The sequence below is a fragment of the Thunnus albacares genome, chromosome 12 (assembly GCF_914725855.1).
Source record: "Thunnus albacares chromosome 12, fThuAlb1.1, whole genome shotgun sequence".
Taxonomy (NCBI): Eukaryota; Metazoa; Chordata; class Actinopteri; order Scombriformes; family Scombridae; genus Thunnus; species Thunnus albacares.
This window is the reverse complement of record NC_058117.1, coordinates 6,230,447-6,257,502: the sequence shown is the minus strand read 5'-3', so window position 1 is coordinate 6,257,502 and position 27,056 is coordinate 6,230,447. Positions and strand designations below refer to the sequence as shown.

General features: G+C 40.8%; 2 protein-coding genes and 2 long non-coding RNA genes across 6 annotated transcripts; 2 read left to right on the top strand and 2 right to left on the bottom strand.

Moving 5' to 3' along the window:
- Positions 1 to 12,521: 12,521 nt before the first annotated feature.
- On the bottom strand, positions 12,522 to 16,067 carry tmem53 (transmembrane protein 53). The gene is made up of 3 exons (XM_044368328.1): positions 15,807 to 16,067; positions 15,521 to 15,624; positions 12,522 to 14,047 (listed from the first exon to the last, which is right to left on the bottom strand). The coding sequence occupies exons 1-3, from the start codon at positions 15,859 to 15,861 to the stop codon at positions 13,346 to 13,348; spliced, it is 861 nt and encodes a 286-aa protein (XP_044224263.1). The 5' UTR covers positions 15,862 to 16,067; the 3' UTR covers positions 12,522 to 13,345.
- Positions 16,068 to 16,680: 613 nt separating this feature from the next.
- On the top strand, positions 16,681 to 21,886 carry LOC122993884 (zyxin-like). Its single transcript, XM_044368327.1, has 2 exons — positions 16,681 to 18,808; positions 20,188 to 21,886. Exons 1-2 carry the CDS (start codon positions 18,736 to 18,738, stop codon positions 21,468 to 21,470), a joined length of 1,356 nt encoding a protein of 451 aa, XP_044224262.1. The 5' UTR covers positions 16,681 to 18,735; the 3' UTR covers positions 21,471 to 21,886.
- Positions 21,887 to 21,909: 23 nt separating this feature from the next.
- LOC122993886 lies at positions 21,910 to 25,625 on the top strand. 3 transcript variants are annotated; one of them, XR_006406448.1, is made up of 3 exons: positions 23,922 to 24,011; positions 24,210 to 25,354; positions 25,451 to 25,625. It is a non-coding gene; the product is annotated as an uncharacterized LOC122993886 (long non-coding RNA). The 3 variants fall into 3 exon arrangements; XR_006406450.1 differs by lacking the exon at positions 25,451 to 25,625 and having other exon boundaries at positions 24,210 to 24,597; positions 24,740 to 25,444; XR_006406449.1 differs by lacking the exon at positions 25,451 to 25,625 and having other exon boundaries at positions 21,910 to 24,011; positions 24,210 to 25,444.
- Positions 24,543 to 26,810, bottom strand: LOC122993887. Its single transcript, XR_006406451.1, has 3 exons — positions 26,779 to 26,810; positions 26,302 to 26,464; positions 24,543 to 24,583 (listed from the first exon to the last, which is right to left on the bottom strand). It is a non-coding gene; the product is annotated as an uncharacterized LOC122993887 (long non-coding RNA).
- Positions 26,811 to 27,056: the final 246 nt, after the last annotated feature.

Here is a 27,056-nt window from a genome sequence, read left to right as displayed (position 1 = left end):
AGCTCAAATGAACATCAACTTCATCCAGAACAATAACAATTACAAACTGCTGACTGCTCCCTCGGCCTCTGTGTATTTCACTGTCTCACTTATTCTACTTTGGCTCTCTCTCTCTCTGTGGTTCTCTTTCTACACGTCTCTTTCTGCACCTTTCTATTTGCATCTCTCTCTCTCTCTCTCTCTCTCTGCAGTGAAGGGAGGGAGGGAAAGGGAAGGAGATGATTTAAGGTAATGAGAGGAGTAAAACATCATTAGTGCAAATTAACTTTTGTCAGCTGAGGTGATCTTGGTGGGGGCGCTTCTGCCACCGGCGGCAGCTCAGATAATGGCAATTTATGCATTAACGTGTGTTACAGTGTGTGTTTCAGTTTCTGTGTGTGTGTGTGTGTGTGTGTGTGTAAGTGCCTGGTGATGGCCACCAAGGACGCTTTCAGTCTTAAAGGGCAAGTCCAATCTTTTGAGAGGCCTTTCTAAGGCACCCTACCTGTTTCTATGCCAGCTACTCAGAATAGAGCAGTTATAAATGTAACAGTAAATGACAAGACAGAGAATGGTCTACAGCTGTTGATAAGCATAGGGAAAATAACCGACCACATGAAAAAAGGTTGCATTTATGTTAAAATTGGGGCCCAAATGTCTTCCTTTTCAGTTTACAGTTTAGTTTCCTTGACCTCCTTCCTTCTTGAGAAACTTCCTTCTGAGCCTACCTAGTCTTGAAACTAACAACTAACAATTATCCTCTAAAAACCTAAATGTGATGTAATGTAATGTCCTTATGTAGAGTTGCGAAGTGGAAAGAGCCGCTAGTTTCTGAAGTAATGTTCCCCACTGTACTGTTAATTCCCATTTTGAAGTTTTATTGAAACACATCCTTGTACCTACTACCTATTAATACTTATATTGCAGCCACCCCTTTGAATTATTTCAACATGTTTCTGAGAGCTGAAATCAGGGACTGTATTCATAAATTACTGTACCATTAAGAATCTTCCTAAATAACTCCTGAGAGATTCCTTTGTTCTTTCCTTTCCATCAAAATATGCTTTTTAAAGTACATTAACAATGTATTTTTCCAAATGGATGAGTGTATTATTTCCAACACCTGACTGGCTGTGAGCAGGTTGCAGTGACTAAGTCATCTGGACTTTTAGCTTCCACTCAACATTAGCAGCAGGAGCTGCTTGATGATTAGATATTTCTTAGTGAAACATACTGTGGGTTCATAGTGAATTTCTCTCCTGTATGCAGTCTGGCACATTTGAGTTTTTATCAAAAAAAAAAAGAGTTTTCCTTACTCACTCATCTATTGTAGTGATGATTCAACCAGGAGAGTTTGATTTCAATCTGAGCACTGTACAGTTAGTGCTCCAACTCTCAGTCACCGAGCATTGTCTATGCAGAGAATGAACAGGACTTACTTTTATCACTTAACAGCTCTATTGTATAGCATAGAAGATGTTGACTTGTCGGTAACTTTGTGCTCATTTGTGATTTTTTTAAGTCATCTTAAATCTCACAAGTGTATGTTGTTCTCTGTTGTTGCCTCTCTCTCTGTCTCTCTCTCTCTCCATCTTCCTGTCTTCCTGGCTCTGGCAGCAGGGAGAGGCATGGTCATGTTTAATGCATGTGGTTTGTGTTGCACTCAGCGCTGGAGAATGGGCTCCAGTCCATTAATTAGTAACAAACGGTCATTGGAAACAAGACAGGCCCAGCACAGGTCAACCAGCTCCAAGGTCTGGAGTGATGTGGACACTGATGTCTGCCCTGGGCCATCTACTGTGTGCAGCTGGGCTTCACACCACATCTTAACTGATTCAAAATGGGAACAACACTGAGTGTATTCTGCCCTGAATTACTTATTTGGTGCGCCAATACTGGTGGCTGCCTGTGCATGCATATATGGATGGTTTTAAAAAGATTGTAAAAGGGCAGCTAGTGTGCCTGATGTTGTTTCAACCTCAAGGTTTTCTTAATTTTTTCCCTTTTAGCATTAGCTCACTATTGTAGCCCCAGCTGGTGTAATCAGAAGATTTTTAATTAATAACGTTTGTGTTGAGCCAGAATCTTAGTAGGTGCAAAATGTCAATATTATGATTACTTTACATGTCACATGACTGATTGTTACACATATTGTATGGCCAAGGCCAACATGGAATACTGCATTACACTATAAAATATGTAGCATGTGTTAAAGCTAAAGTAGCTGAACCTACTATGATGTGATTTGCATGCCCATCAGTTTCCAATAGTCGAATAAAACTTGGCTCACATAATAAGAATTGAACATTTACAATTTTAGACTAATGAACGGACAATGTTTCCTTTGATACTTTTGTCTAAAAATAATTTGAATATCCACTGTTTACTAACATAAAACCTTATATCTTACATCTGAGCAAATGTTTTAGATAATTACAGCGAGATCAACTGACTTCACTCCGAGCTACACAAAATGTTTCCAGTATTTTCAGAGCTCTGTGCAAAGAATATTGGTTAATTAACCAGTAGGAATAAATTATTTGTAATTATCACCACAGGACCAAAGCACAGAGAGAGAGAGAGAGGGAGAAAGGAAGATAAAATCTTGTATGTTAATCAAGCCATGATGAATTGTCCATGTTCATACAAACACGGCATCTTCATGAGTCCCCTGTGCATTCCTCTCATACACACACACACACACACACACACACACACACACACACACACACACACACAACAGCCAGGACAACAGAGTGGGCGGAGAGGAGATAATTAATTCTATGAAGTTAGCTGGCAAGGAGACACTGTATGTAGATAAGTGGTGGGGGTGCGGAAGATGTGTTTACCTGTGTGTGTGTGTGTATGTGTGTGTGTGATAAAGTATAGGATTAACTAACCAATACAAGTATGTGTTCATATGTGTACACACATTTGTGTGTACATTCAAAGAAAGTCAGGCGGAGGTGTGGGTGTATACAATATACTCAGCAAAGTGCCTGTGTGTGTGTGTGTGTGTGTGAGAGAGAGAGAGAGAGAGAGAGAGAGAGAGATAGAGAGAGAGAGAGAGAGTGAATGTGTGTCTGAGTACATAAGAAGTGTACCATTGTCATCCTGGTCGCGGTGGCAGTGACATATCTTAATCTGCTTAGTTAGCGGCCAGGGGTCTTTAGCTAACGGATTATCAGCCAGATTTGAGTAATAGACTCCTCATTTAGCTTTAATGCGTTTTGCATAGAGAGCAACCTCCCCTCATCACTCTTTAAGATGAATCGGCTTCCCAGCTACAAGATAAAGGAAAAAAAAAACTTCTAAAGATATTAGTCTGCCAGCAACTGCATAAATCATAACATTTTGCTAATGGAGGCAAAGTTAAAGCACTAACACAGCCTTTGTAGTGTACGGACACTACAATATGCACAGACTCTGGAAACAAATACACACACACACACAGTATAGGCTACTAGTAATATATTTTAGATTGGTATTCCTTTTCTTAAATTCAACTCTCATCATTATACCTAGCTTTAACTGTAAACTAATTTAAACTAGGTTAAATAAACTAGGTTTTCACCCTAAAACCTATTTTTGTTTTATGACCCTTAAAGGAATATTTTGATGTTTTGGAAAATATGCTCATTCACTTTTTTGCCATGTGATATATAAAAAGATCAGACCACTCTCATGTTTCTCCATTATATATGAAGCGAGAGTCAGTAGACAGTTAGCACAAGGGCTGCAGCAGGAGGAAACAGTTAGTTGGCACTGTTTTCTACTTATTCAAATGTTATTTGTTTAATACAAAAAACGAAATGTAAAAATGACAAGTTGTTGTTTTATTGGGGAATTACATCCTGGAACATTTTCTTGGCCAGGCTAGGCTAGCTGTTCCCCATATTTAAGTTAAGCTAGGCTAATTGCTTTTGTCGAGATGTGACCTGTGTAGTCTCCCTGTTATTCTGCCCATTTTTTTCTGAGTTTTCCAAAGTTGACTTTTGTCTATATCTGCCTGTGTTAATGTGTACTTGCGATGTATTTGAAATGTTTATAGGATACTTGAAAACTGACTTTGGCACTACCTATGTCACTTGTAATCAGTTCCACTAAAGAGTGATTTTTTTCCCCTCGTTTTATTTGAATACTTTTTTAAAGGCAAGAAATATTCAAATTAAACAGTAAATCATAAGAAAAATGATAAAGATTGGAGGCAAGTCTAAAAAAAACAAAAAAAAAATTTTGTGTGGCTTTGAAAGTTGCTGTTCCTTCTTGGATGATGGTTCACCAGAATTTCCTGACCTTGGCATTGGTTTACCAGTTGTTGATGTCCATGTTACATTTCTTCATGTTGGCTTTTAAGACGTCTTTGAATCTTGTCTGTTGTCTGCCTCTTTTACATTTGCCTCTTTTAAGCTGAGAGTAGAAGATTTGTTTCAGCAGACGTTCGCCTTTCATCCAAACAAGATGACCACTCCAACTTAATTGGTTCTTGATGATAAAGGTTTCAATGCTTGTTATTTTTGCTTCATTCAGCCTGCTGACATTGGTTCTTTTGTCTTCCCTGCTGATATTTGAGATGTTTCAAACACAGCATTGATGGAACTTTTCAAGTGCCTTCAGATGTCGTCGGTATGTTGTCCAGGTTTCTGATACAGGAACCTGGACATTGGGATCACCACTGCTTTGTGTGTGTGTGTGTGTGTGTGTGTAACAGTAACAGTAACAGTTTGTTGTCTGTTTGGATGTCACTATCATGAAAGACTCTTACTCGGAGACCAAAAGATCCAAAAGCTGTTCCAATGCATTTAAGACAATGTTGGATCTTGTCATCAAGGTCGACATTGGTGGACAGGTGATTTCCAAGTTATGAAAAGTGGTCCATGTTTTCCAGGGTTCTTTCATCAAGTTGAATTGATGGTTCTATCTGTCTCAGTTTTTGATGGTTGGTGGATGACTGAGTCTTTTTAGAGTTGATGGTAAGTCCAAGTTCTGTGTATGCACAGTTGAAGGCAGACAGGATTTGTTGTAAATGGTTTTCTAAGAGAGCTGTAATACTGTTGCCATCTGCGTATTGGAACTTGATGAGGGAACTCATAGATGTCTTGGTTTTGGACTTGAAACTGGCAAGATTGAAACGTCTGCCATCTGTTCTGTAGACAATTTTGTGAACCATCTTTGCTTTTTAGAGGGGCTTGACTCTGAGTGGATGGAACAAAATGGCTTTAGTTGCATTGAAAAAGCCTTGAGTGTCATTGTTATCTACTAGTTGTTGGATTTCCTGAGCTTTCTCCCTCCACCGTTGGTTTTTCAGGTTTTGGATGGTCTTCTGGACTGTGGCCTTGCATTCCTGATAGCCTCTCCTTCTGGTAGTTAATTGTTGGTCTTTTTGTAAAGTGATGAAAGCTTTTCTCTTTTTGTCAGTGAGTTGTTGGAGTTGTTTGTCATCGTCAGACCAATTCTGATGTTTTTTTTTGTCTTAAACCAATTGTTTCCTTGAAGGAGGTGATGATAGCATTCTTCAGTTGATTCCAGTGTTATTCTATGGATAGTGGGATTTGTTGAAGCACTTGTTCTTGAAGATTTTGTTGAAACTTTTGTACATGGTTGATGTCTCAAAGTCATGAGGCATTTGTTAATTCCCAGTGCTTGCTCTGTCAGCTTCTGAAGGTGTATTGACCTTGCTCTTCCTTTAGTTGCCCTTCTCCAGCTCTGTGGGTCTCACTCAGAGCAATGATGGCAAAGTTGAATTTTCCTGGGCAACAAAGACAGTTCTCCTCTCTTTTAAGTCTGAGTTTGGGTTATCCATCAGAGTCCATATATTCCAAGTTCCAATTTTCATAGTTTACTTCTTTATGTTTTTCAAATGCATGATGGTGATCCCTCTGGATGAGGCTTTCCAGACAGGATGGGATGAAGTAGACTACTTTTAGGCACCTTTTCCAGAACCCTCCCAGTTCAGGATGAGCAGAGTGGATCCTAAGTTGGGTTGCTCAGATCTGAATGCTGTTACCAAACAACTTTCCTGCCTCTGTCCAAAAGTTTAGTGACAGAATCAAGTATTCACCACTTTTGTGTTGGTTCTTGACTGGGAGCTTCCAGCCATCATGTTGCCTGCTCCCCTCACACTTCCCCAATTACAATTTATATAGACTTACATTAATTTCCTGAAGACTTACCCTAACCCTAACCATAACCACTACTTGCTTAAACCTAATCCTTACCTTAACCTTAACCACTGTCCCAGAAATCAGCGTTTTACCAACTGGGGACATGGCTTTAGTCTCCAACTGCACAAGCCATCCCCAGTCAACCGGTCTAAAGTCTGGTGTGTGTCCCTAAAAGTGCCTTAAGTCATACCCACACATACACACGCAGTTGGATGTCCTGTAAATGATGCAGAGTCCTGACATAATGGTTGCCTGTACTGACATGCGTCTGTCCACATTACCTGCAGGAGAGCAGGAGACCTTTCTTTGTTTTTACTATTTATTATCTCATGCTCATTATATATTAATTTTCTCAGTTGATTCACTGGAGTGAAGAGACAATGATTGCTAGAATATAAGGTTCTTGTTTAGAATAATATTGGGGGAAATTAACTCATATTTTGATAGCGTGTGTTCTCAAATTGCTGGATTTCAAAACTGAGAGTTAGTATAATCATGTAAAATAATCTGAATGGAGATAAAAGTATTCAGTATGCTGAGGTTGAATGTGTGTATCTGAGACACTTGCTTTATATTTTACTTTTGGACACACCTCATTAGATTCTTCTGTCACAACAATGTGTGTGTGTGTGTATTTGTTTATTGCAAACACGTGAAAGATGCATGTAAAAAAAAAATCCACAAAATGCCACAAAGTCTCTCTTTCTCTCACACACAAGCACGCACACACACATACACGCACACATAGATATTCACCCACAAACAAACACAGACAAAGCAGCCCTAGGCCTACCACTGCCATCATACACGGGACTTGGCCTGTCTGTGTGACATGCACAGTTTGTTTGGTAGTTTTAATTTGACAGGGCTCTGAATAGAGCCTCTGAAACACACACACACACACACACACACACACACACACACACACACACACACACACACACACACTTTCTCAGACCAACACACACACCTTTAATTTGACAACGCTCTAACAAGAGCCTGCTGCTTGTCAAATGTTCTCTGGTGGCAGCAGGGATCCGCAGAGCTGAGGGGGTTCTGTTCAAGGACATCTGTGAAGAAACACACATACTCCGCCACTAACACACACTCGCTTTGAATAGGCTGAGCAAGGCAGCCTGCTGCACCGCACGATGGGAGAGAGGCTGCACACACGCTGAGGGGTTTCTACACTGCTGTTCCTCTCACTCTCCATCTTCCTCTCCCTCTATGTCTCTCTCTCTTTTTTCTTTATCTAACATTCCGTCGTCTTTTTTACCTCTTTTGGTCTTAAGTAGAGGGCTGAGGGGCTGAGATAGACCAGGGGAGATTTTGATGACGGCTCCCTGTCTGGTCCAACAAGCCGATTCCCTTCTCAAACAACACACACACATGCACAGACACGCACATCAATTTTCCTCTTCATTCTTCAATCCAAAACACCAGGAGACCTTTTAAAGTTACTCAAAGGCGGACAGGACTTTGGTCCTGATCCTCTGGATCTCAACTTACTGAAGGGTGTGTGTGTATGTTTGTGTGCACTCGTGATGCATTTGCAGTATCCCTTTTTGTGTGTGTGTGTGTGTTTGGGGGGGGAGCTCCCATGCTGTCTTGTACTTGGCTTCCACGGGACACTTTGCTCATTAGGGGAAGAGAGGGTGACTTGAGTGACTTCTCGTTGGCTCCCCGCTCAACTTGATCACAAGGCCGGTCCCGTGGAGCGGGAGAGAAAGGCGAGGTTTCAACGCCGTGTGTGTTGCCTGGAAAAGACAGCATGACACACCTGGGCTTGAGTGTGTGTGTGTGTGTGTAAGGACTAAAGATTAAGAAGAGGGATGCAGTAGTGAAATAAAAAGTAGATTTACCATCTATCTAACTCCCATTACTGTATATACCATACTTTCTTATTACATTATTGGAGACCAGTGTGTAGAGGAAATTCAGAAAAAAATCATTGTTATCATTGGCCAGAACATCACAGTATGTCAGACTTAAAATCAAAATGTCAAACTTTATACAAAATCACTGAAAATAACTAGAGAGGAAGGGACAGAGATTTGCCATTAGATCCTATCTGATACTGTGTGTATCTCTGTGCATGTGCCTGTCAGATAAAATCCTGCACATCCCCATCCAATGATCTAGAAAGAGGGTTCACAGGGCAGCATCCAAAATGTCAACATGTACATAAATATAAACATTTCTCTCAGATTTGGAGTGACATTAAACCAATGCGTGCAGGAGAAATCGTTGCAGATTTCTGAAAGAAAGTTCAGCTTTTGCCGTTTGTAATGTAAGGCTTTGCATGATAACCAGCAATCCAAAGTGCGGAAGGGAAGTGTCAGTCTGTTTTAAGGTGCTGATTGCATTTTCCGATACGACCGGCACTGGCATTACTCTGTAGCCCGAAGATGCTCGCAGGTCCTGCGATGATGAAAAGCCACCCGGATTATTTGAATCCTGTAAATCACAGCTAAAAGTCAATGTGTAAAGCCAAGGTCTATGAAACTATCAGCATGGAATAGAGAACATGGACGATATGTTACCGTATTGCCAAGTGCTACCACTTAATACCATTAATCTTGGTGCTCTCCCCCTCCATCTCTCTCACTCCATCTCTGCGTTGAAGTGCTCAGCGTCCTCTAAAAGTATGGATCTTGACCGCAGCCATTTTCCGCGGAAGAGGGAAAGGCTAAAGAGAAAGCGCTGACCCCTCTTCGCCGCAATTTTCCCCTCATCAACTTGTGAGACTTCATTAACTTCCATGGGGTAATTTCGTCTTTCACTGCGTTCCTGAACAGGGGGAGTTATGACGTTTTCTTCCTATCCATCCATTCCCTGCTCCTCTCTTTTCTTGCCTCTATCTCCCAGCCCCAACTGAAAAGCTTCCTAAAATAGAGGACATTTTGTAGTAAAAAAAAAAAAAGAATTTCAGAGCCCTTTTAAAATGCACAATACCAAAGCATTTATATACTGTTCAGTTGTATAACCAACATTTTTAACTTGAAGGAGTTATTTCTTGGTACACAAATAAATAAACCAAAATTTTCCTTTTTTGCCCAATACAAAGCTGTGCAAACATGCACAGAAATAGCTTCCAAAGGTTGTGTTGCACAGTCTTTGTCCCTTAGGAACCCGAATAAAACATCCACTGCCTGATCGTAGAGTTGGCTTGATGCTCGGTTGAGGCCTCAGTGAGATGTTGCATGATGGGAACTGTGAGTCAATGCTGCCCTCTTCAGGGATATTAGTGTTACTGTAGGATTTGAATGCCATTCAAATACAGTATTTGTATATTTGCCTTATGGATGGTGTGATATTTCTTTTAATTATTGCACATATGATATGATGGTATTTTATAGTGAATCATATTCTTGGAATGTGGGTTCAGAATCATTTTAAACTCCTTGTCAGTGAGCCGCTGACCACCTTATACACCAACATTACATTAATTATAAGTAAGAATTATTGTAATCAAGTAAATAAAGGTCAACTATCTAGTGTGAACCTCAATAGCAAAACAAAAGAGCATATTTTGTTTTGCTTCCTTCCTACTTATACCACTACATTTACTTTGTAGACTCTGATTTCAAATATGAAACAGATGATTAGCTGATAACATATATTCAGTGTTTTAATTACACTACAGAACAGTAGAATATTAGTTCACATATTTATTATGATTTATTTCCAATGTTTTATTTTTCTTTCATTGCAATAGTAATGTAGTTGTAGCCTATGTAGTGTAGTGTTGTCTAGTATTGTATAATACAGTATTTAGTGTTGTATAGTGTAGTAATATGCAAACCATTTATTGTTTTATATTCTAAATTACACATGCTTACACTGTAAACCTTGTACAAAATGCTTGTATCGTCCTTTATTATGGTCATGCCAATAAAGCAAATTTGAATTTGAAAATGATGCCTACCCCAACCAACTAAAACATTAAAATCCTGTTTACATAATAATCTAACATATATGTATAATAATATGTATATAATAAAGGGGCCATTCTGAATAATGAGCACTTTGCTATCTGTCTCTATTTTTTACCTTAGTAGCATGATTCATGCAACTTTCTCATTTCTAATCTTGATGATGTTTCCTTGATGTATAAAAATGAAGATGAAAGATAACAGTGTTTGTGTAGCACATTGACTCAGAGTACCTGCACCACTACTGAAAACCTCCCAAGTTGTTGAAGCAGTGAAGGAGACCACCAGCAGGATCAGAGCAACCCATCTCATGTGCACTCCAGTAAGCGATGTTCATCTGTCTGTGCCGATATGTAAACTTTCCTCTTTCTCCCTTTCCTCCAAGCAGCTCTACATGATACATGAAGTGCCAGGACCATGCCTGGTGCAGAGACAAATGCCAACCACTCGCTCTTCCAAATGTCAAATCTGACATGTCGTAGACATTCAACAACCATCCCTGCTGGACCAATTCAGAGCCACGCTCTTCAAACAGTCCCTGACGGCTGAGGACGAGAGTGGAGGGGAAATGTCTGTCTCTTTTTCTGCCTCTGGGTATGAGATCACAGAGACACCTTTTCTTGATGTCTTCCCTTTAGTGAGCCCTCTAGTGACGACGTTTACTGCTTGAATAAAGTGAGGCCCTCTGGTCCTCAGCAAAGAAACAAGGTCAAGGGATCAATTGAAGGTGAACTGAAATTTGCACTCATGATCAATAAAAGGAACGGTTGCCATGAACTTTCTCAAATTAAAATGATAAAAATGCTTTAGGTCTTTTGATGACACGCTGTCCATAGTGCAGCACTGTGGATGAACAATGAAAGCAGAAGATTCACAAACTTTCCCTTTTTAATTTTAGACATCAATTTATATTTGCAGACTGCGTACCTTTCCATAGCCAGCAGTTGATAACCATGTGACCTAATCACAGTTTATGGGCTCATTATCTACAGTAAAGCTGGTTATCATGACAAGTATTTTGATATTGAAAGTCGTATTAGGTAGCTATGGTATGATAAGTAGGTGTGTAGTTGTAAATTTATATATGTGTGTACGAATCTATGTGTATATATACATATATGTGAAAAAAAATGTGATTTTTACCTCATATGTTCCTGCGACCGACCAGCACGTGACTGAAAATACTGGCTGTGCATGAAGAGTTCTGTCCTTTGAAATACATATATATGTGTGTGTGTGAGCATGTATGTGTATATGTGTTTATTGGTGCATGAGTATACATGTGTAATGCATTTTTACTCAGTTTTTTGCACCTTTTTAACTGGCTAAAGTCACTTTTACTGCACTTAAAATCTATTTAAGCACTACACACTTGAGATGTAATGTTTTATTTATTATTATCATTATTATTATTGTTATTACCTGGTACTGTGAGGAACAATATCTCATTCTGCCATAAGTGTATTCTTATGGATATGGTTCCAATGAAAATTAAATAAACTTAAACTTTTATATATAAGCCATTTTCCTAATAGAAAATATTGATTTAGATTACTTAGCCTTAAACAAAATTATTAAGCATTATAATTAAATATATTAGACAAATTTAAAATAAAAATATCAATGATAATTACATCATTCTGTAATTAATTATTTTTAAAAGGTGCATATATTACACCTTTACTCAGAGCAACTCATAAAAAGTTGCTGCATCAAACATTGAATGAGTCAATGAGTGGCTACATAGTAATTATATGAGGGTCCAATAGGGGGCACTGTGGTAACAAATGAGGGACAATGAAACATGTTACTGCCCTTTCTTTGGAAACAATTGGCACTTATTTCAATTTGCTGAGAAGCCATTTTATCACAATACTTAGTTGTTCTATATTTGGCTGACTGAAGATCTCTGATACATCAATCTGTCACATTTGACTCAAACCAATTTCACACATCTGAATCCCACTGCATCATATATTTGTTCATCAAACTGATCTCTACTGAGCAATAACCAATCCCTTGTTTTACTGAGAAGTTCTATCACTAATGGGAAGTCCGGCCACATTGTGTTGTGTAATCAAGTGAGAGTTCACAACAGAACACATGGACAAAGGTCAAACACACTCCTGTTTTTTTTCTTACTATTACTGACTAAGAAATAATCTGCAAACCAAGACAATGTTACTGCAACAGTTTAAGTTCACCAGACAACTACACTTTTTACTGAACATTAAATGACTCCAAAATCTTCATGGATGTTTGACCACTTTGCTTCTTAAGTCTGGAACAATGCTCTACTCATTTTTCTTTGGAGAAAATAGCTCCTTTTCCCCCCCAAAAAAGTTTCTCTTCTATTATGTGGGATGAGACATTCAAATCAGTTTGACATCGCTTATGTGGCAAAACAAAAGCAAGTATCCATGAAAATAATTAGGCTGACGTATTCTGTGAGCATTCGGATTTATTGAAGGCACATCAGTTAAGAGAAAACACAATAGTTGTGCTGGACATAAACATTCATTGTCAATCACCTTTTTCCTTTGACTAAATCAATCATGTATCACATATTAGTGCTGGATATTCTACCATTTATGGACCAAAAAAAGACAAATCACAAGGCATTTCCTGTTTAAGGCAACAATTTTAGATTTTTTTTATGTTCAAAGAAAGATTATTATTATTGTGATTAATCGTTTTAAGTTCTTCATGTTTGGACACGATAGTTGCCTGCGTTACAAGAACTCATGTGGTCACAAATTGTGAGATCAAAACTATAAATACATTTTAAATTTTCATAAATATTAGATACCAGTTTTGATATTTTTTAATATCCAGCCTCATCAGTTTTAGAATCACTACAACTAACCTACGATGCATCACATTTAACAGCAATATTAAATACCATTTATGTTATCCTAAAAGACTTAAGTCCAAATTATCCAGTGTATAGCAACAGTGTGTGTTGTTTTTATACAGGTGGTACATGACTGTTGCAAAAAATTAGACAGAGTTAGGCCTTTAACCATCACACTTTTGGGGTTTACAGTGTTACATGTAGCTGGTTTTCCAGACATAGATTAAGTACAGTGCACCTAGACCACATCTGTGGAACCAACTCATTATGTGCACTGGAATGGGAAAAACATTGCCAAGATCTTGATCTCATAAAATCTTGCAATCCTGACGAAACTTCTGGCCCCATTTTATAGACCTCCGAGGAGAAAAAACTACATCGGATTTTTTTTTTTTTACCAATCTTCAAAAGTTTCATTGATTCTGAACCCGGTATCTCTTCTTTATCTCTGTCCCGTCTGAGTCCTTCATGCAAGCGACCAGGAAATCGCGGCACTTTAGAGTGTACTGCTCAGGGAATTCCCGGAAATGGCTGACATGGGCAGTGGAGACAAAATCGTAACTGTCCACTGGGACGCCTTTCAGCTTCAGGGTCTCCATGAAGAGCTCGATGTCCCGGTGCCTGATCACCTGGTCAGCTCCAGAGTACAGGTAGAAATTAGGCCAGGTGGGCGGCCTCTCCTGCACAGCATCATAGTGGTTCTTGTGGATGTACTTGGTCAACGGGTAAAGCACGACTCGCAACAGGAAAACAGTCACCGCAAAAAGTGCTAGCAGGAGATACCTTAAAAGTGGACTGATTTTGGGCCCCAGGGTGGCTGTTAGTGCACGCAGGGCCCCACGGACATTCCCGCTACCAGGGGCGCTGTCCACTACAGCCCCGATCACACGCAAAGAACTGAACTGTTTATCATTATGCAAGAGCTCCACAATGTACCGGTACAGCATGAAGCCACCATTACTGAATATGTGGAAGAAAATAGGACTGTTCTCCACCTCATAGTCGTAGAGGATCTCCAGCAACTTGAGGGCAGTACTGCTCAGCTCCTTATAGCCAAACGACTCTGAGATGAAGACCGTCTTCAAAGGAGCTGTGTAGCGGATGGTGACACATCCCTGTATGAGAAGAAAACAAAGAAAGAAAGCAAGAATGAAAGAGGTGGATATATGAGTAATTTACATAGCTTGTATGGTGCTACACTGCTGTTTAAAGTAGAGTCAGTCATTCTGGAGAAAGGTTGGTCAGGGTTTCTGCCAGTGGATTGCAAACCTGGCGGTCTGCCGGGCCTAAGTTGACCCGCCACCGGGCCAAACATAGGGGAATTTTTTTGTGTATTTTAAAATATTTTCTAAACTGTGTTATATAAGTAGCGCAGCTCCTTTAAGGAATAGCTCAGCGCGTAGCGATTGTGTGGTCGAAAGAGAGAGCGTGTGTGTGACGGTGAGGCTGTAGCGACTGGAGCAGTTAGCTGTATAGCTGTGAACAGTGCAGTGTGTGTACAATTTATACTCTGTACTTGTTTATGCTGAAAACAAGCACCAAGACCCATGAAGACATGAGAGCAACTGCTCGCTAACAGCTACAAGTGTTTACAGCAGAGAGCAGGAGGGAGGACAGATGTCTCATTCTGCTACTCTGTGCTGAGATTCTGTGTCTGTCAGCTGCAGCTCCTGGGGAGCTGAGAGGACAACGGCCGGACAAACTGCCTTCACCAGGCTGAATGACAGCGGAAATCAACTGAACCAAAATTCAAAACACATACAATGTGCCTAAGACATCCTGCTTTATGTCTTGAACATATTTACAAAGTTCCTGCATGTGAAGAATCGGAGCTTTACTTTCTAAACTTTTTCAGTTCATTCTCTATGGTAGTTCTTGTCACTACAGGTGTAATACCACCTCCGACCACAATGTGGGTTGCAATGGCAAAGTGGCGCTGTCTGTATTTCCGCTCGTTAACTTCACAGGCAGAAGAAGAAGCAAATCGTTGTAGCAAGCAACAATTTATGAGGTATTTTTATATATTTCTCCAAACAACTTCACACATCGACATTGCACTTCCTCGTTTCCCCAGCAATTCACCCGCCAGGTATGAAGTAGATTGGATGAACAGTTCTCAAGATATGCGAAGGACAAACTTCCATACATACAGACAAACAGAGATTCCTTGTTTTATATAGAGAGATTGAAGCGTGTCTGTTCTGTGAGAAAACACTTTCTATGTGAATTGCCCAGGTCCTCTCTCTCCCAACATTCAACAGGTGCTGGAGACGGGAGACTGTCATGTCCTCACACCGACAGATGCTCTGATGACTTCCCCTGTCTTGTGAATGAGCACGAATGCAACCTGCTGATTGGTTGGAATAGTATTGTATGGCTGTCTGAGCCAATTTGTTTGTTTCCACTTTACAGAGCCAGGACTGTGTATGAACACCAGTGCACACACAGAACAGACAGCTTGCAGACCTTGAGGAGATAATGCTGAATTTGACAAAAAGTGTATCGAACAATTTTTCACCAGAATCGCTGACTCTATCTTTAAAGGGAAAATACAGAGTAGCTTGAGAGATTTGTCATTTAGTTTGAACCTGTTCATTGTAGATGGAGCTGTACTTGGAGAGATGTTTGTCTTTGCAACCAGCCCAGCCCAACAGAATCACAACTGGCTCCTTTGTCCCCTGCCAGTATCTTTCTGAAACCAAATCAGACGACAAAAGAGCAGGTTAACAGAGCTGTCACAGCCGGCTAAGCTAAACTAAGCTAAACTGAGTACGCAGTTAGCAGAATGTAATTTGCACGCTACCGTTATAAGACAACATTAGCATGTACGCTAAGCTAACTGAGCCATGTACAGTACAATGAAATGATGCTCACCCGACGTCCCTGCATCTGGAAACACGATGTTGTAGTCTATTTCATCGTCTGCCATTTCTGTAAGCGAGAATATCAGGTGTCGTTCTCTAGTGTTAATGTTTGGTTCATTTGGCTGCTGTCAAAAGGGTGAAAGACAAGCTAGAGAGCGCTGAATCAAGCAATGCCAGCTTGTGACACACAACAGACAGGTCGGTGGACTGACACTACACGGTCCTTCTGTCCTGCCAGAGACCTTCCTCTTCTTCTTCTTCTTCTTGAATGGCGGCAGGCATCCAGCTCATATTGCATTACCGCCCCCCTCTGTGTAATAGTAGCAATTGTTGCCTCCTCCACTTAAAAACCTGTTTGTCTTCTTGTTCCTAAAGTTTGATGTTAGAGCTTCATTGTGCAGAATGATGTATGTGCAGAGTTTGACACTAGAAGGTTGTTTTCACATTCATCTGCTGAAAGTGGATAGTTTGTCTGTGCGCATTGAAAATGTGATTTTAATTGTTGGACCTACAAGCATGATTTGAGACATCACAACTAGTTTGGAGCCAATCAAGGTCCGATATTCAATTTATACAAGTGTGATGTGGAAAGCAGGAGATATGTAGTAGTTTAACTTTTGAAATGAAATATATTTGCATATTCATAGACTCTGGAATATTTAATGAGGGATGAGGAGTAGATAATATTTTGAGGATTATAATGAGGGAATTATAATTGAAACCATATCAGACAGATTATTATTCAAAGTAGATTATTTTATATACACCATAAAACTCAGGCCTCTTATGACACAGAAAGGTAACTTTTCTTGGTTGTGACAGTTCTTGATATTAGTAATAGTAGTACTTTGATCAAATAAGCAAATGTGGTCTTTCAGTTAAATTTCGCTTTTAGCAATCTATTATGTTTTATCCATATTTTTGTTCTATAAAAATAACTTCAACAATTAATCAGTGATAGCCTAATACTGATAAAGACTATAGTGTTGTTTCCCTGTACTTGAAATGGTACATGTCATCATCATGTCGGTTATTCATTTAATAGTCATTCTTTTAAATTTAATACTAAGTTTTGAAAATGTAAATTTTCCTGACAGCAGAAGAGACAAATTGATCTAAAAGAAGATGAAAAATAACCTAAAAGTCTTTCTGCTTTGTTGAACTTTTTCTTAGTGATGTATCACCATCTTGTTCTTTTCACATTAGCCCCATGTCCAGCATACTCTTTCATTATCTGATTAGTATTTGGAACATTTGGCCTTGAGATATCTCAAGGTTCAGATAAATGATGAGGCAAAAGATCAGTAATCCATTTTACACAGCCTGTAGACAAATAACACTGGAGCATATTAAAGAGTTGGTTTGGGTGAGTTTTGGGTAGCATTTGGAGGGACCAACAAAACTTGGCACTCCTGTAACATCAGCTCCTCTCACTTTAATGATTAATAAACAGTTTAATTAATTGACAGGAGAGAGAAAACTCTTGTTCTTCTCCCAAACATGCACTCAGGGGAAGATTAGGAATTTATCTTTCAGAAGACAGTGAAACCCTTGTCAGTGTGTACAAGATGTGCACAAAGTTAGCCTATTTTAGAAAAGGGCTACATCTAAAAATATGTGCTTCCTTATTCATGTTAACTAAATTATTTGTTGTTTTTTTTAAAAAATAGTTGATTAAAAATGTTGCATTCAATTAGTCATGAGGGTACAAGTGCGCAATAATGACTCTTCTAATATTCAATGAGAAACAAAATCTGACATTAACTGAGAACTTGTAGAGATCCTGCTGATAGGCAGGATTTATTATCCATTTGTACAGCTCACACAAAATCACAAAAGGTTCATTTACAATTAGGTGTCAGATGGGAAAAGATGAGCACACTGATTGATTTGCAGCCTTTAATATTGCAAACAGACCAACGTTTCCACACTAGTTACTGTGTCTTCATGAGAAGTGTCTTTTTGAAACGTTATGTTTGCACTATTAAAGGCTGCAAATCAGTCATTGTGCTCCAGTCTTTCCTCGTCTGAAATGTACTGTTCCTGACCTGAGAAGCACCTGGTTCAGCTGCATATTGCTGGAAGATGCGTGAATAATCCTTTTTTACCATTATGTGTGTCGGAAGATTCCTAATAAATTTAGTATACCCACTGTGTCAACCGTGCGTAAAATTACGCAGTGGCGACAGCACCGTCAGCTGCAGGAATATGTGGTAGATTTACTGAAAGGTGACTTTATCGTCTACAAAACAATTGTGGTTGACAGCAGGCTCTTGGTAAGAATCGATCATGTCTATAAAGTTGCAAATCTGAGAGGTCAGGAGTGTGCGCCTCCGCCAAAAACACAATAAACAGATCTGGAAAAATGGAAAAGTAAACATAGTAGGCTAAACATAATACAGCTATTGACAGTACGGAGAGCGTTTGCCTCTGCAATTTGCATGATGTATCATTCAATAATTCATCATTCATATCAATTAATAAACAAATGTGTGTTCATCATTACGTATATGGGCGCATTCACGTACTGCACTGTGAGTTGCATAAGAGTTTCTGTCTACAGAGGCAATGAAAGATCTACACATTACTAATCACACAGAAATCACAATAATAATTGATACAATTGAACAATTGATATCATCAATTTATTGTAAATCATGCACACGCGTGCATGTGCGTGCGTCAGTAGCCAAAGTCATGGAAACAGAACGGTGACGTGAACCGAGGTGATAAAAGGAGCTGCAGAACTTTGCAACTTCCCATTTGAACTTGGACTGGACACGAGTTGACCTTTCTGCTGGAAGCTAAACTCCTGGACAACTGATCACTTGGAAAACTTCTGTTGGAAAACTTCTGTTGGAAAACGAGCTGTTGGATACCTGAACAAGGAAAAAACCAAGAGGACAACTTTACTGGAAAAGGGACCTGCTGCTGGAGAAATGGCTTCTGGAGGACCCCCTGTGGAGGAGCACCTGCTGGCCAGAGTCAGACGCTGGTTCAACCACTATGCAGGTAAGACATCTTTTAATATGATGTCTAATGTGTTAATTATTCTCCCTGACATCCTTAAAAACGTGTTTCAGTACAAAATTAGGACTTTATTCATGTAAGATCTTGAATTTAGAGATGGACAATTTGTCCACCTGTTTGAAAAACACAGATTTGATTGAAACAGACAAACACTCGACGTTTTCTCGGTGTAAAATGAATATTAGATGGTAAGAATGTACGGATTTTCCCGGGAAAGGTGTGGAATGTATTAATAAAGGTGTAGTGATTTGAAAACACTGTTATTTTGGTTTGAGGGCATCAAATTATGCAAATTTGTCGTCGACGATTTGGGGAAAAAGATGGCGACTGGGCCATTTTTCGTATAATAACTAAAAAATGTGTTCTTTGCGCACCATGGAGACGATGGAACCTTTAGGAGCTGACGCCAGGACGTCAGAACGCGCAGGTGTGAACAAACCAGGCCCTGCTTTTATGCGTGTTGTTCACATAAAATAGCTTCCTTTAAGCTCAGTTAATAACATATGTGAACTATAATTCTGTGATATATTATATTAATATACATTCAAATATTGTTGTGAGCTTGAGTGAAGGAGATAAAGTGAACTAAGTGAGTGACAGTTGTTGCACCTCCAGCCGGAGCTTTTTTGTTCAGTCATCACTCTCACAGTTTGTACGTGACATGTTGACATTTTCAGAATTTTCATCATGTATTAAAATGTGATTCAGTATTTTCGTTTTGAAGAGAGGAGAGTGGTTTATTATTCACGGACTGTGTGCGTCCTGCGTCCAGGATGCCACCGTCTCCTTCACGTCTCGTGATTTGCAGCTCTTACATTGCGATAGTAACCAGTGTTAGACAACTAGTTTGGTGCCCACAAAAGCACAGATGGTAGTGTGGTTATTTTGAAGAAGGCATGTTGTTAGTTGAACATTTAATCAAGACACACACGGTTAGGTGTGCGTAATGACGCACGCATTTCTGTGCAATCTCCAGTAGTGACCTCCTTTTCAACAGTTATAAAAAAAAGATGATTATATGCACTTTACAATGATAATCTTTTTGGAAGCCCAGCAGTGTTACACATATTATATTATTTCATTGTATTTTTTTTCATTGTATGTATTCTTTATTTTTGACTGGTCAGCTTAGCTAATTTAACCAGTGTTACAATCTTTGGACCAGAATAAAATAAAGAGCTTTCTCCTCTGTTGTGCACCGACAGTCCCTCATTATTGTAATCATAATTACTGGAATCATGTAAACCTTTATTTAGCTACGGACAGTCAGATATGCCACAACAAAGAAAACCTCTTAAATATAAAATATTATATGATATATAAAATAATAACTGTAATTTTTATTCTATTTCCCTCCTCAGGTGGTTTGTTTTGGCCTTCGAACAACAGCGCCGAACACCCTGATGCTGAGAGGCCTTCAGAAGAGGACAGGGTCATCGACAATCCTCCTCTCCCCTCCAGGGACCAGGAAGAGGAAGAAGAGATAGATGTCGTTGGTTTGTATGAAGAGGACGGGCTTCAGGCAGCTGAGGATGAGGTCCAGCCGGGTCCAGACGATGGAGGCGGCGACAGGGACGATGGTCGTGATGAAGATGGGAATGCTGGACCTCCCTCTCCCCCACTTCAGCAGTTCCCACCACCACGCTTTGGGATGGACTTGCAACAATGGGCTCCTGCTTTTCCCATTCTTGCTCCCCTTGCTGTTCATCCTGCTGTTCCTTTTGCTGACCCTTTCGCTGGGGGTGATTTTATTCACCCTGCTCCTCAGCCTGCTCCTCAGCCTGCTCCTCACCCTTTCCTTCACCCTTTTGCTAGGGGTGATTTTATTCACCCTTTTCTTTTCCCTGCTCCTCAACCTGCTCCTCACCCTTTTCCTCACCCTTTCCTTGACCCTTTTGCTAGGGGTGATTTTATTCACCCTGCTCCCCAGCCTGCTCCTCAGCCTGCTCCTCACCCTTTCCTTTACCCTTTTGCTAGGGGTGATTTTATTCACCCTGCTCCTCAGCCTGCTCCTCACCCTGCTCCTCAGCTTGCTCCTCACCCTTTCCTTTACCCTTTTGCTGGGGGTGATTTTATTCACCCTTTTCCTCACCCTGCTCCTCAGCCTGCTCCTCACCCCTTCCTTTACCCTTTTGCTGGGGGTGATTTTATTCACCCTTTTCCTCAGCCTGCTCCTCAGCTTGCTCCTCACGCTTTTCCTCACCCTTTTCTGCACATTTTCCCTCATGCCTTCCCTCACCCCTTTCCTCTTCCTTTCCCTTACCGTTTTCTGCACCCTTTCCCTCATCCCCCTCCGCCTGCTGCTCCTCCTGCTGCCCCTGAGCCGCCAGTTGCCTGGCACCAGCAAGAGAGACCTGATGAGGAAGAGGAGCCTGAAATCGACGTTGTGGGTTTGGATGAAGAGGACGGCATTGAGATCCCTGAACTGGAGGTGTTTGGTCTTGGCTATGTGGAGAACATTGGACCACTCTTCTTACAGGAGTCTGATGAGGACGATGACATCTGCAGTTGTGCAAGCTGTTCGGAAGAAGCCCCCTCAACTTCTGGCCTTGGCTCCTCCAGAAGAAGGAGCAGGGAGGAGAGTGACGAGGAGGAAGCCCCTGCGAAAAGGCTGAGGTGGTCTGATGAGAGCGACGAGGATTAACTCCTCAACGCACTAAAGGGCCAACAATCCTCCCGGAAACATTCACCCTTCCTCACTACCGCACCTCAGGCGTCACACCAAAACATCTGGCAGGATGACTGCAGTGACCCTTTTTGCCACTGACCACTGGCTTTTGCGTCTGGCAGGAGCAGTGATTCCCAAGCTATCCTTTGCGTCTGGCAGGGTTACCGACACCCCAAGTAGCGTCTTGCACTGGGGCCTATCTCCACTATTTTTTAATGTTTACAAGGTCTTTAGATTGGCTTCTTTGAACCTGTAGGACTGGCCCTTGCATCTGGCAGGGCTATCAACATCCCAGGTAGCGTCTTGCACCGGGATTGCTCTTGGGATACCTTCACATCTTGGCATGGTGGCAGGATCGACCTTTCTTTCATCCTGAAGACCTTTGCGTCTGGCGAGGCTGTGAAGAGAAAAGAAAGCTCTTGCGTCTTGCAGGGCTGTCGACTCCCATGCTTGTAGCCTTTGCGTCTGGCAGGGCTAATGAAGAGTAAGGTAACCTCTGCGTCTGGCAGGGTTGCCGACATCCCAAGTAGCGTCTTGCACTGGAGCCTATCTCTACTATCTTTTAATGTTTGCAAGGTCTTTAGATTGGCCTCTTTGAATCCTTTGGGCTAGCCCTTGTGTCTGGCAGGGCTATCAACATCCCAGGTAGCGTCTTGCACCGGGATTGCTCTTGGGATACCTTCACATCTTGGCATGGTGGCAGGATCGACCTTTCTTTCATCCTGAAGACCTTTGCGTCTGGCGAGGCTGGTGAAGAGAAAGAAAGCTCTTGCGTCTTGCAGGGCTGTCGACTCCCATGCTTGTAGCCTTCGCGTCTGGCAGGGCTAATGAAGAGTAAGGTAACCTCTGCGTCTGGCAGGGTTGCCGACATCCCAAGTAGCGTCTTGCACTGGAGCCTATCTCTACTATCTTTTAATGTTTGCAAGGTCTTTAGATTGGCCTCTTTGAATCCTTTGGGCTAGCCCTTGTGTCTGGCAGGGCTATCAACATCCCAGGTAGCGTCTTGCACCGGGATTGCTCTTGGGATACCTTCACATCTTGGCATGGTGGCAGGATCGACCTTTCTTTCATCCTGAAGACCTTTGCGTCTGGCGAGGCTGGTGAAGAGAAAGAAAGCTCTTGCGTCTTGCAGGGCTGTCGACTCCCATGCTTGTAGCCTTTGCGTCTGGCAGGGCTAATGAAGAGTAAGGTAACCTCTGCGTCTGGCAGGGTTGCCGACATCCCAAGTAGCGTCTTGCACTGGAGCATATCTCTACTATCTTTTAATGTTTGCAAGGTCTTTAGATTGGCCTCTTTGAATCCTTTGGGCTGGCCCTTGCGTCTGGCAGGGCTGTCAACATCCCAGGTAGTGTCTTGCACCGGGATTGTTCTTGGGATACCTTCACATCTTGGCATGGTGGCAGGATCGACCTTTCTTTCATCCTGAAGACCTTTGCGTCTGGCGAGGCTGGTGAAGAGAAAGAAAGCTCTTGCGTCTTGCAGGGCTGTCGACTCCCATGCTTGTAGCCTTCGCGTCTGGCAGGGCTAATGAAGAGTAAGGTAACCTCTGCGTCTGGCAGGGTTGCCGACATCCCAAGTAGCGTCTTGCACTGGAGCCTATCTCTACTATCTTTTAATGTTTGCAAGGTCTTTAGATTGGCCTCTTTGAATCCTTTGGGCTAGCCCTTGCGTCTGGCAGGGCTGTCAACATCCCAGGTAGTGTCTTGCACCGGGATTGTTCTTGGGATACCTTCACATCTTGGCATGGTGGCTGGATCGACCTTTCTTTCATCCTGAAGACCTTTGCGTCTGGCGAGGCTGGTGAAGAGAAAGAAAGCTCTTGCGTCTTGCAGGGCTGTCGACCCCCATGCATGTAGCCTTCGCATCTGGAAGGGCTAATGAAGGTAACCTTTGCGGCTGGCAGGTTAAACACCTTCTGCTTGTCCGTTTATCAGTCCAGGTCACAGCACAAGTGACTCTTACTGGTTGGTCTGGGGTCCACACAGTTGAGGGTGGAACTGGGTGCGGCTGGCGTGAACCTTCCACATGTCATGCCCTCCCGGTGAAGCTCATCAATGGTACTTGCAGCAGCTGGAAACGTAGCACACAGCTGTCTGCGGTCATCCCCAGGTTGACACTAGAGTGAGCAGTGAACAGGGCTGTACTGAACAGGGAGAGAGAGGAGAACATTGAGGAAAAAGCTGCAACAACAAGTAGAAAACAAACATCTTCCTTCAACAGTAAACAAAAATCAGCGAGGCCCACTAATGCATCACGCTGACCTGTCTACAGGAGCAGTCTGTAGTTTATGAGGTTTATGAGAAACCCTTCATTTAACAGCAAAAAACTCCAATCAAGTGAATGTACATTCACTTAATATAGACTAAAAAAGGTAAGTACAAGAATCCGACTTGTAAAGAAAGCAACTTATCTAATAATTCAAAGATTAACTGTCAGTCTCACTAACCATTATTTATTGTTCTCTACTCTTATTTCACTCAACCACCTGAGCTGCTGCTGTTCACTGTGGATGAGAAGGTGAGTCTGAGCTTCTGATTGGAAGGAAAGTGATCTAGAGTAGGCCTGAAAAGTAATCTATGTGACTGTTTTAACTAGATACATACTATGCTATTCCTGTTTAAATGGTTATTTGTTATGTTTCATATTTGATCACTTTTTAACAATTCAAAGATTATTTGTCAGTCTTACTAATTATAATTTATTGTTCTCCATTAGCCCTTCACAGTGTAAGGTGAGTACAAGTTTCTGACTAATAGAGAAAGTGAACAGGTTTTAATATTAACTTACTCAATAATTCAAAGATGACTTGTCTTACTAATAATGATTTGTCTTACCTTTTTTCACTCGATCACCTGAGCTGCTGCTGTTCACTGTGGACAAAAAGGTGAGTAGAAACTTTTAAAAAGTGACTTAGAACAGGCTGTGATATAAAGACAGAGAATGTATGTTTGCTACATACTATGTTTCATCTATTTATACATATAATGCCACTTATTTAGAAATCAAAAGGATTATTTGTCTGTTTTACTAACCATTATTTATTGTTCTCTGCTCTTATTTCACACGACCACCTGAGCTGCTGCTGTTCACTGTGGATGAAAAGGTGAGTCTGAGCTTCTGACTCAGAAACACACCTGTTTATCCATATAATATAACTGATTTAATCATTAAAGTTTGCTTTACTAATTATTTTTATCCTTCTCTACTCTTGTCCTACTCTTTACACCTGAGCTGCTGCCACTCAGCTGAGAACAGGTGAGCACAAGCCTTTGACTTAGAAAGAAAGTGACCTAAAATACTGTAGACTACTAATATGAAGACAGAGAAAGTACTAACTACATACTGTGTGCTACAGCTGTTTATCAGTACAATAACACTTATTTAATTGTTCAAAGACTTTTCTAACCATTATTTATCATTCTCTACTCTCATCTTATTCTGACACCTGAGCTGCTGCTGTTCACTGTGGACTATAAGGTGAGTTTCAGCTTCTGACTCAAAAACACACCTGTTTATCCATATAATATTACTGATTTAATCATTAAAGTTTGCCTTACTAACCATTGTTATCTCTCTCTACTCTTATCCTACTCTTAACACCTGAGCTGCTGCCACTCAGCTGAGAACAGGTGAGCACAAGCTTTTGACTTAGAAAGAAAGAAACCTCAAATACTGTAGACTACTAATATGAAGACAGAGAAAGTCTGTTTTTTATTGTCTAAACTAACTACATACTGTGTGCTACAGCTGTTTATCACACTTATTTAATAGTTCAAAGACTTTTCTAACCATCATATATCATTCTCTGCTCTCATCTTATTTTATCACCTGAGCTGCTGCTGTTCACTGTGGACTATGAGGTGAGTCTCAGCTTCTGACTCAAAAACACACCTGTTTATCCATGTAATATAACTGATTTAATTATTAAAGTTTGCCTTACTAACCATGTTTATCAGTAGCGGCTGGTGACTCAAAAAACTGGGGAGGACAGGAGGAAAACCAACATGGAATCTTACAACAAACCGCATCAAACTATATCACTGTCCCCATCTGATGAAATTGGAGGGGTGGGGGGCAATTTTATATGCCAATAAAACAATTTGCTTTAAAAAACAAAAACCTCTGAGTGGTGAAAAGGCTGCTTCTTTAAATACATTTATACATATTGTTTCTAAACAAAGACGTGTCATTTTACCACCAAAGTGAAATTCAAATTTATAGTGTTGTTCTATTGTGACATCAAAAACAGACAACATATCACATGATTTACAGATCAGTGCTGAATACTAGAAAGACTGAACACTAAAAACATTCACAGATCTAAAAGTGTAGGTTCACATCAGAAAGTATTAATGCATGTATCAAATACATGATTTATACACTCATACAAATTATAGTCTACAAAGCTAACATGTTAACACTTGTTATTCTAGTTATTTTAAGCTTATTGCTCAATATATGACTCAGCTTTAAAAAAAAAAACACTGAAGAAGTTGTCACAAGCCAGCAGCCAGACCTCCTGCACACTCATTCACTAATCACACAACATCAACAGGTGACTCAACAACCACTCAATTAAAAACTGGATCAATTCTAAATGAATGAGTGAGTCCAGAGTGAGTCCTTCCATGGATGTATAAAGAGTCCTTTAGGCTGCTACAACAAGCTAACTGTTGCATTAGCTAACGCAAGGAGCTATCTACTGCTGCTACTCTGCCTTACAGTGGAGAGAATTGAAGATGAAATCTGGAAACCATCATTGGAGATTTTGGCAAAGTTTCCTTTAAAAACTCCAGTTGAGACTCACAGAGAAGCGCTGGCAGATGTCAGTCTGTCCCTCAGCAGAGGCCACAGCTGGACAGACCCTGTAGTCCACATAGCTGGACATGTGACCGGTATACTGACAGAACTCCACATGAACGTGAGGTCTGATGGCTCCAGAGTTCACACTGCGACTGTTATCCAGCGTGCTGTAAGGAGGAGGAGAGCAAACAAGGACACAGAGACTGAAATTATGACTGACTGAAGCTATACATCAGCACAGCCTCTTTTTTTTTTTTTTTTACTTTTGGTGAGTGGCCATAATATAAGCACAATAACACACTCCAAGGTGTCCTGATATACAAATTAGACGGCTCACTGTAAGTTCAACAAGCAAACTACCAACAGCACATTATATGAACTCTGCTGCATTCTTGTTAAGGAGATAAATTCACACAACAGCCACACAGAGATTAAATTAGCAACCAAAGAGACAGAGAGAGAGAAGCTGTAACTGACTCACGTTATCTGACGTCTTCTTTCTTTCATGGAGATGAAGTATTCATGTCATAACGTCCATTTGTAGCTGTTGGTCATCTTGTTTGTTAGTTAACAGAAATTTATTGCTGCTGCTTAACCAGTCTGATATCATTAGCAACAATGACAAACAAGCTAACTCTCCTGGTTGTTTCTCCGGTTGGTTCTCTTTCCAGCCTCCCCAGCTGCGTCCTGCTGCTGCTGCGGCGCACAATCCAAATCCATTCTCACCGTTAGCTTAACAACAGTCCTTAACAGTCCTTC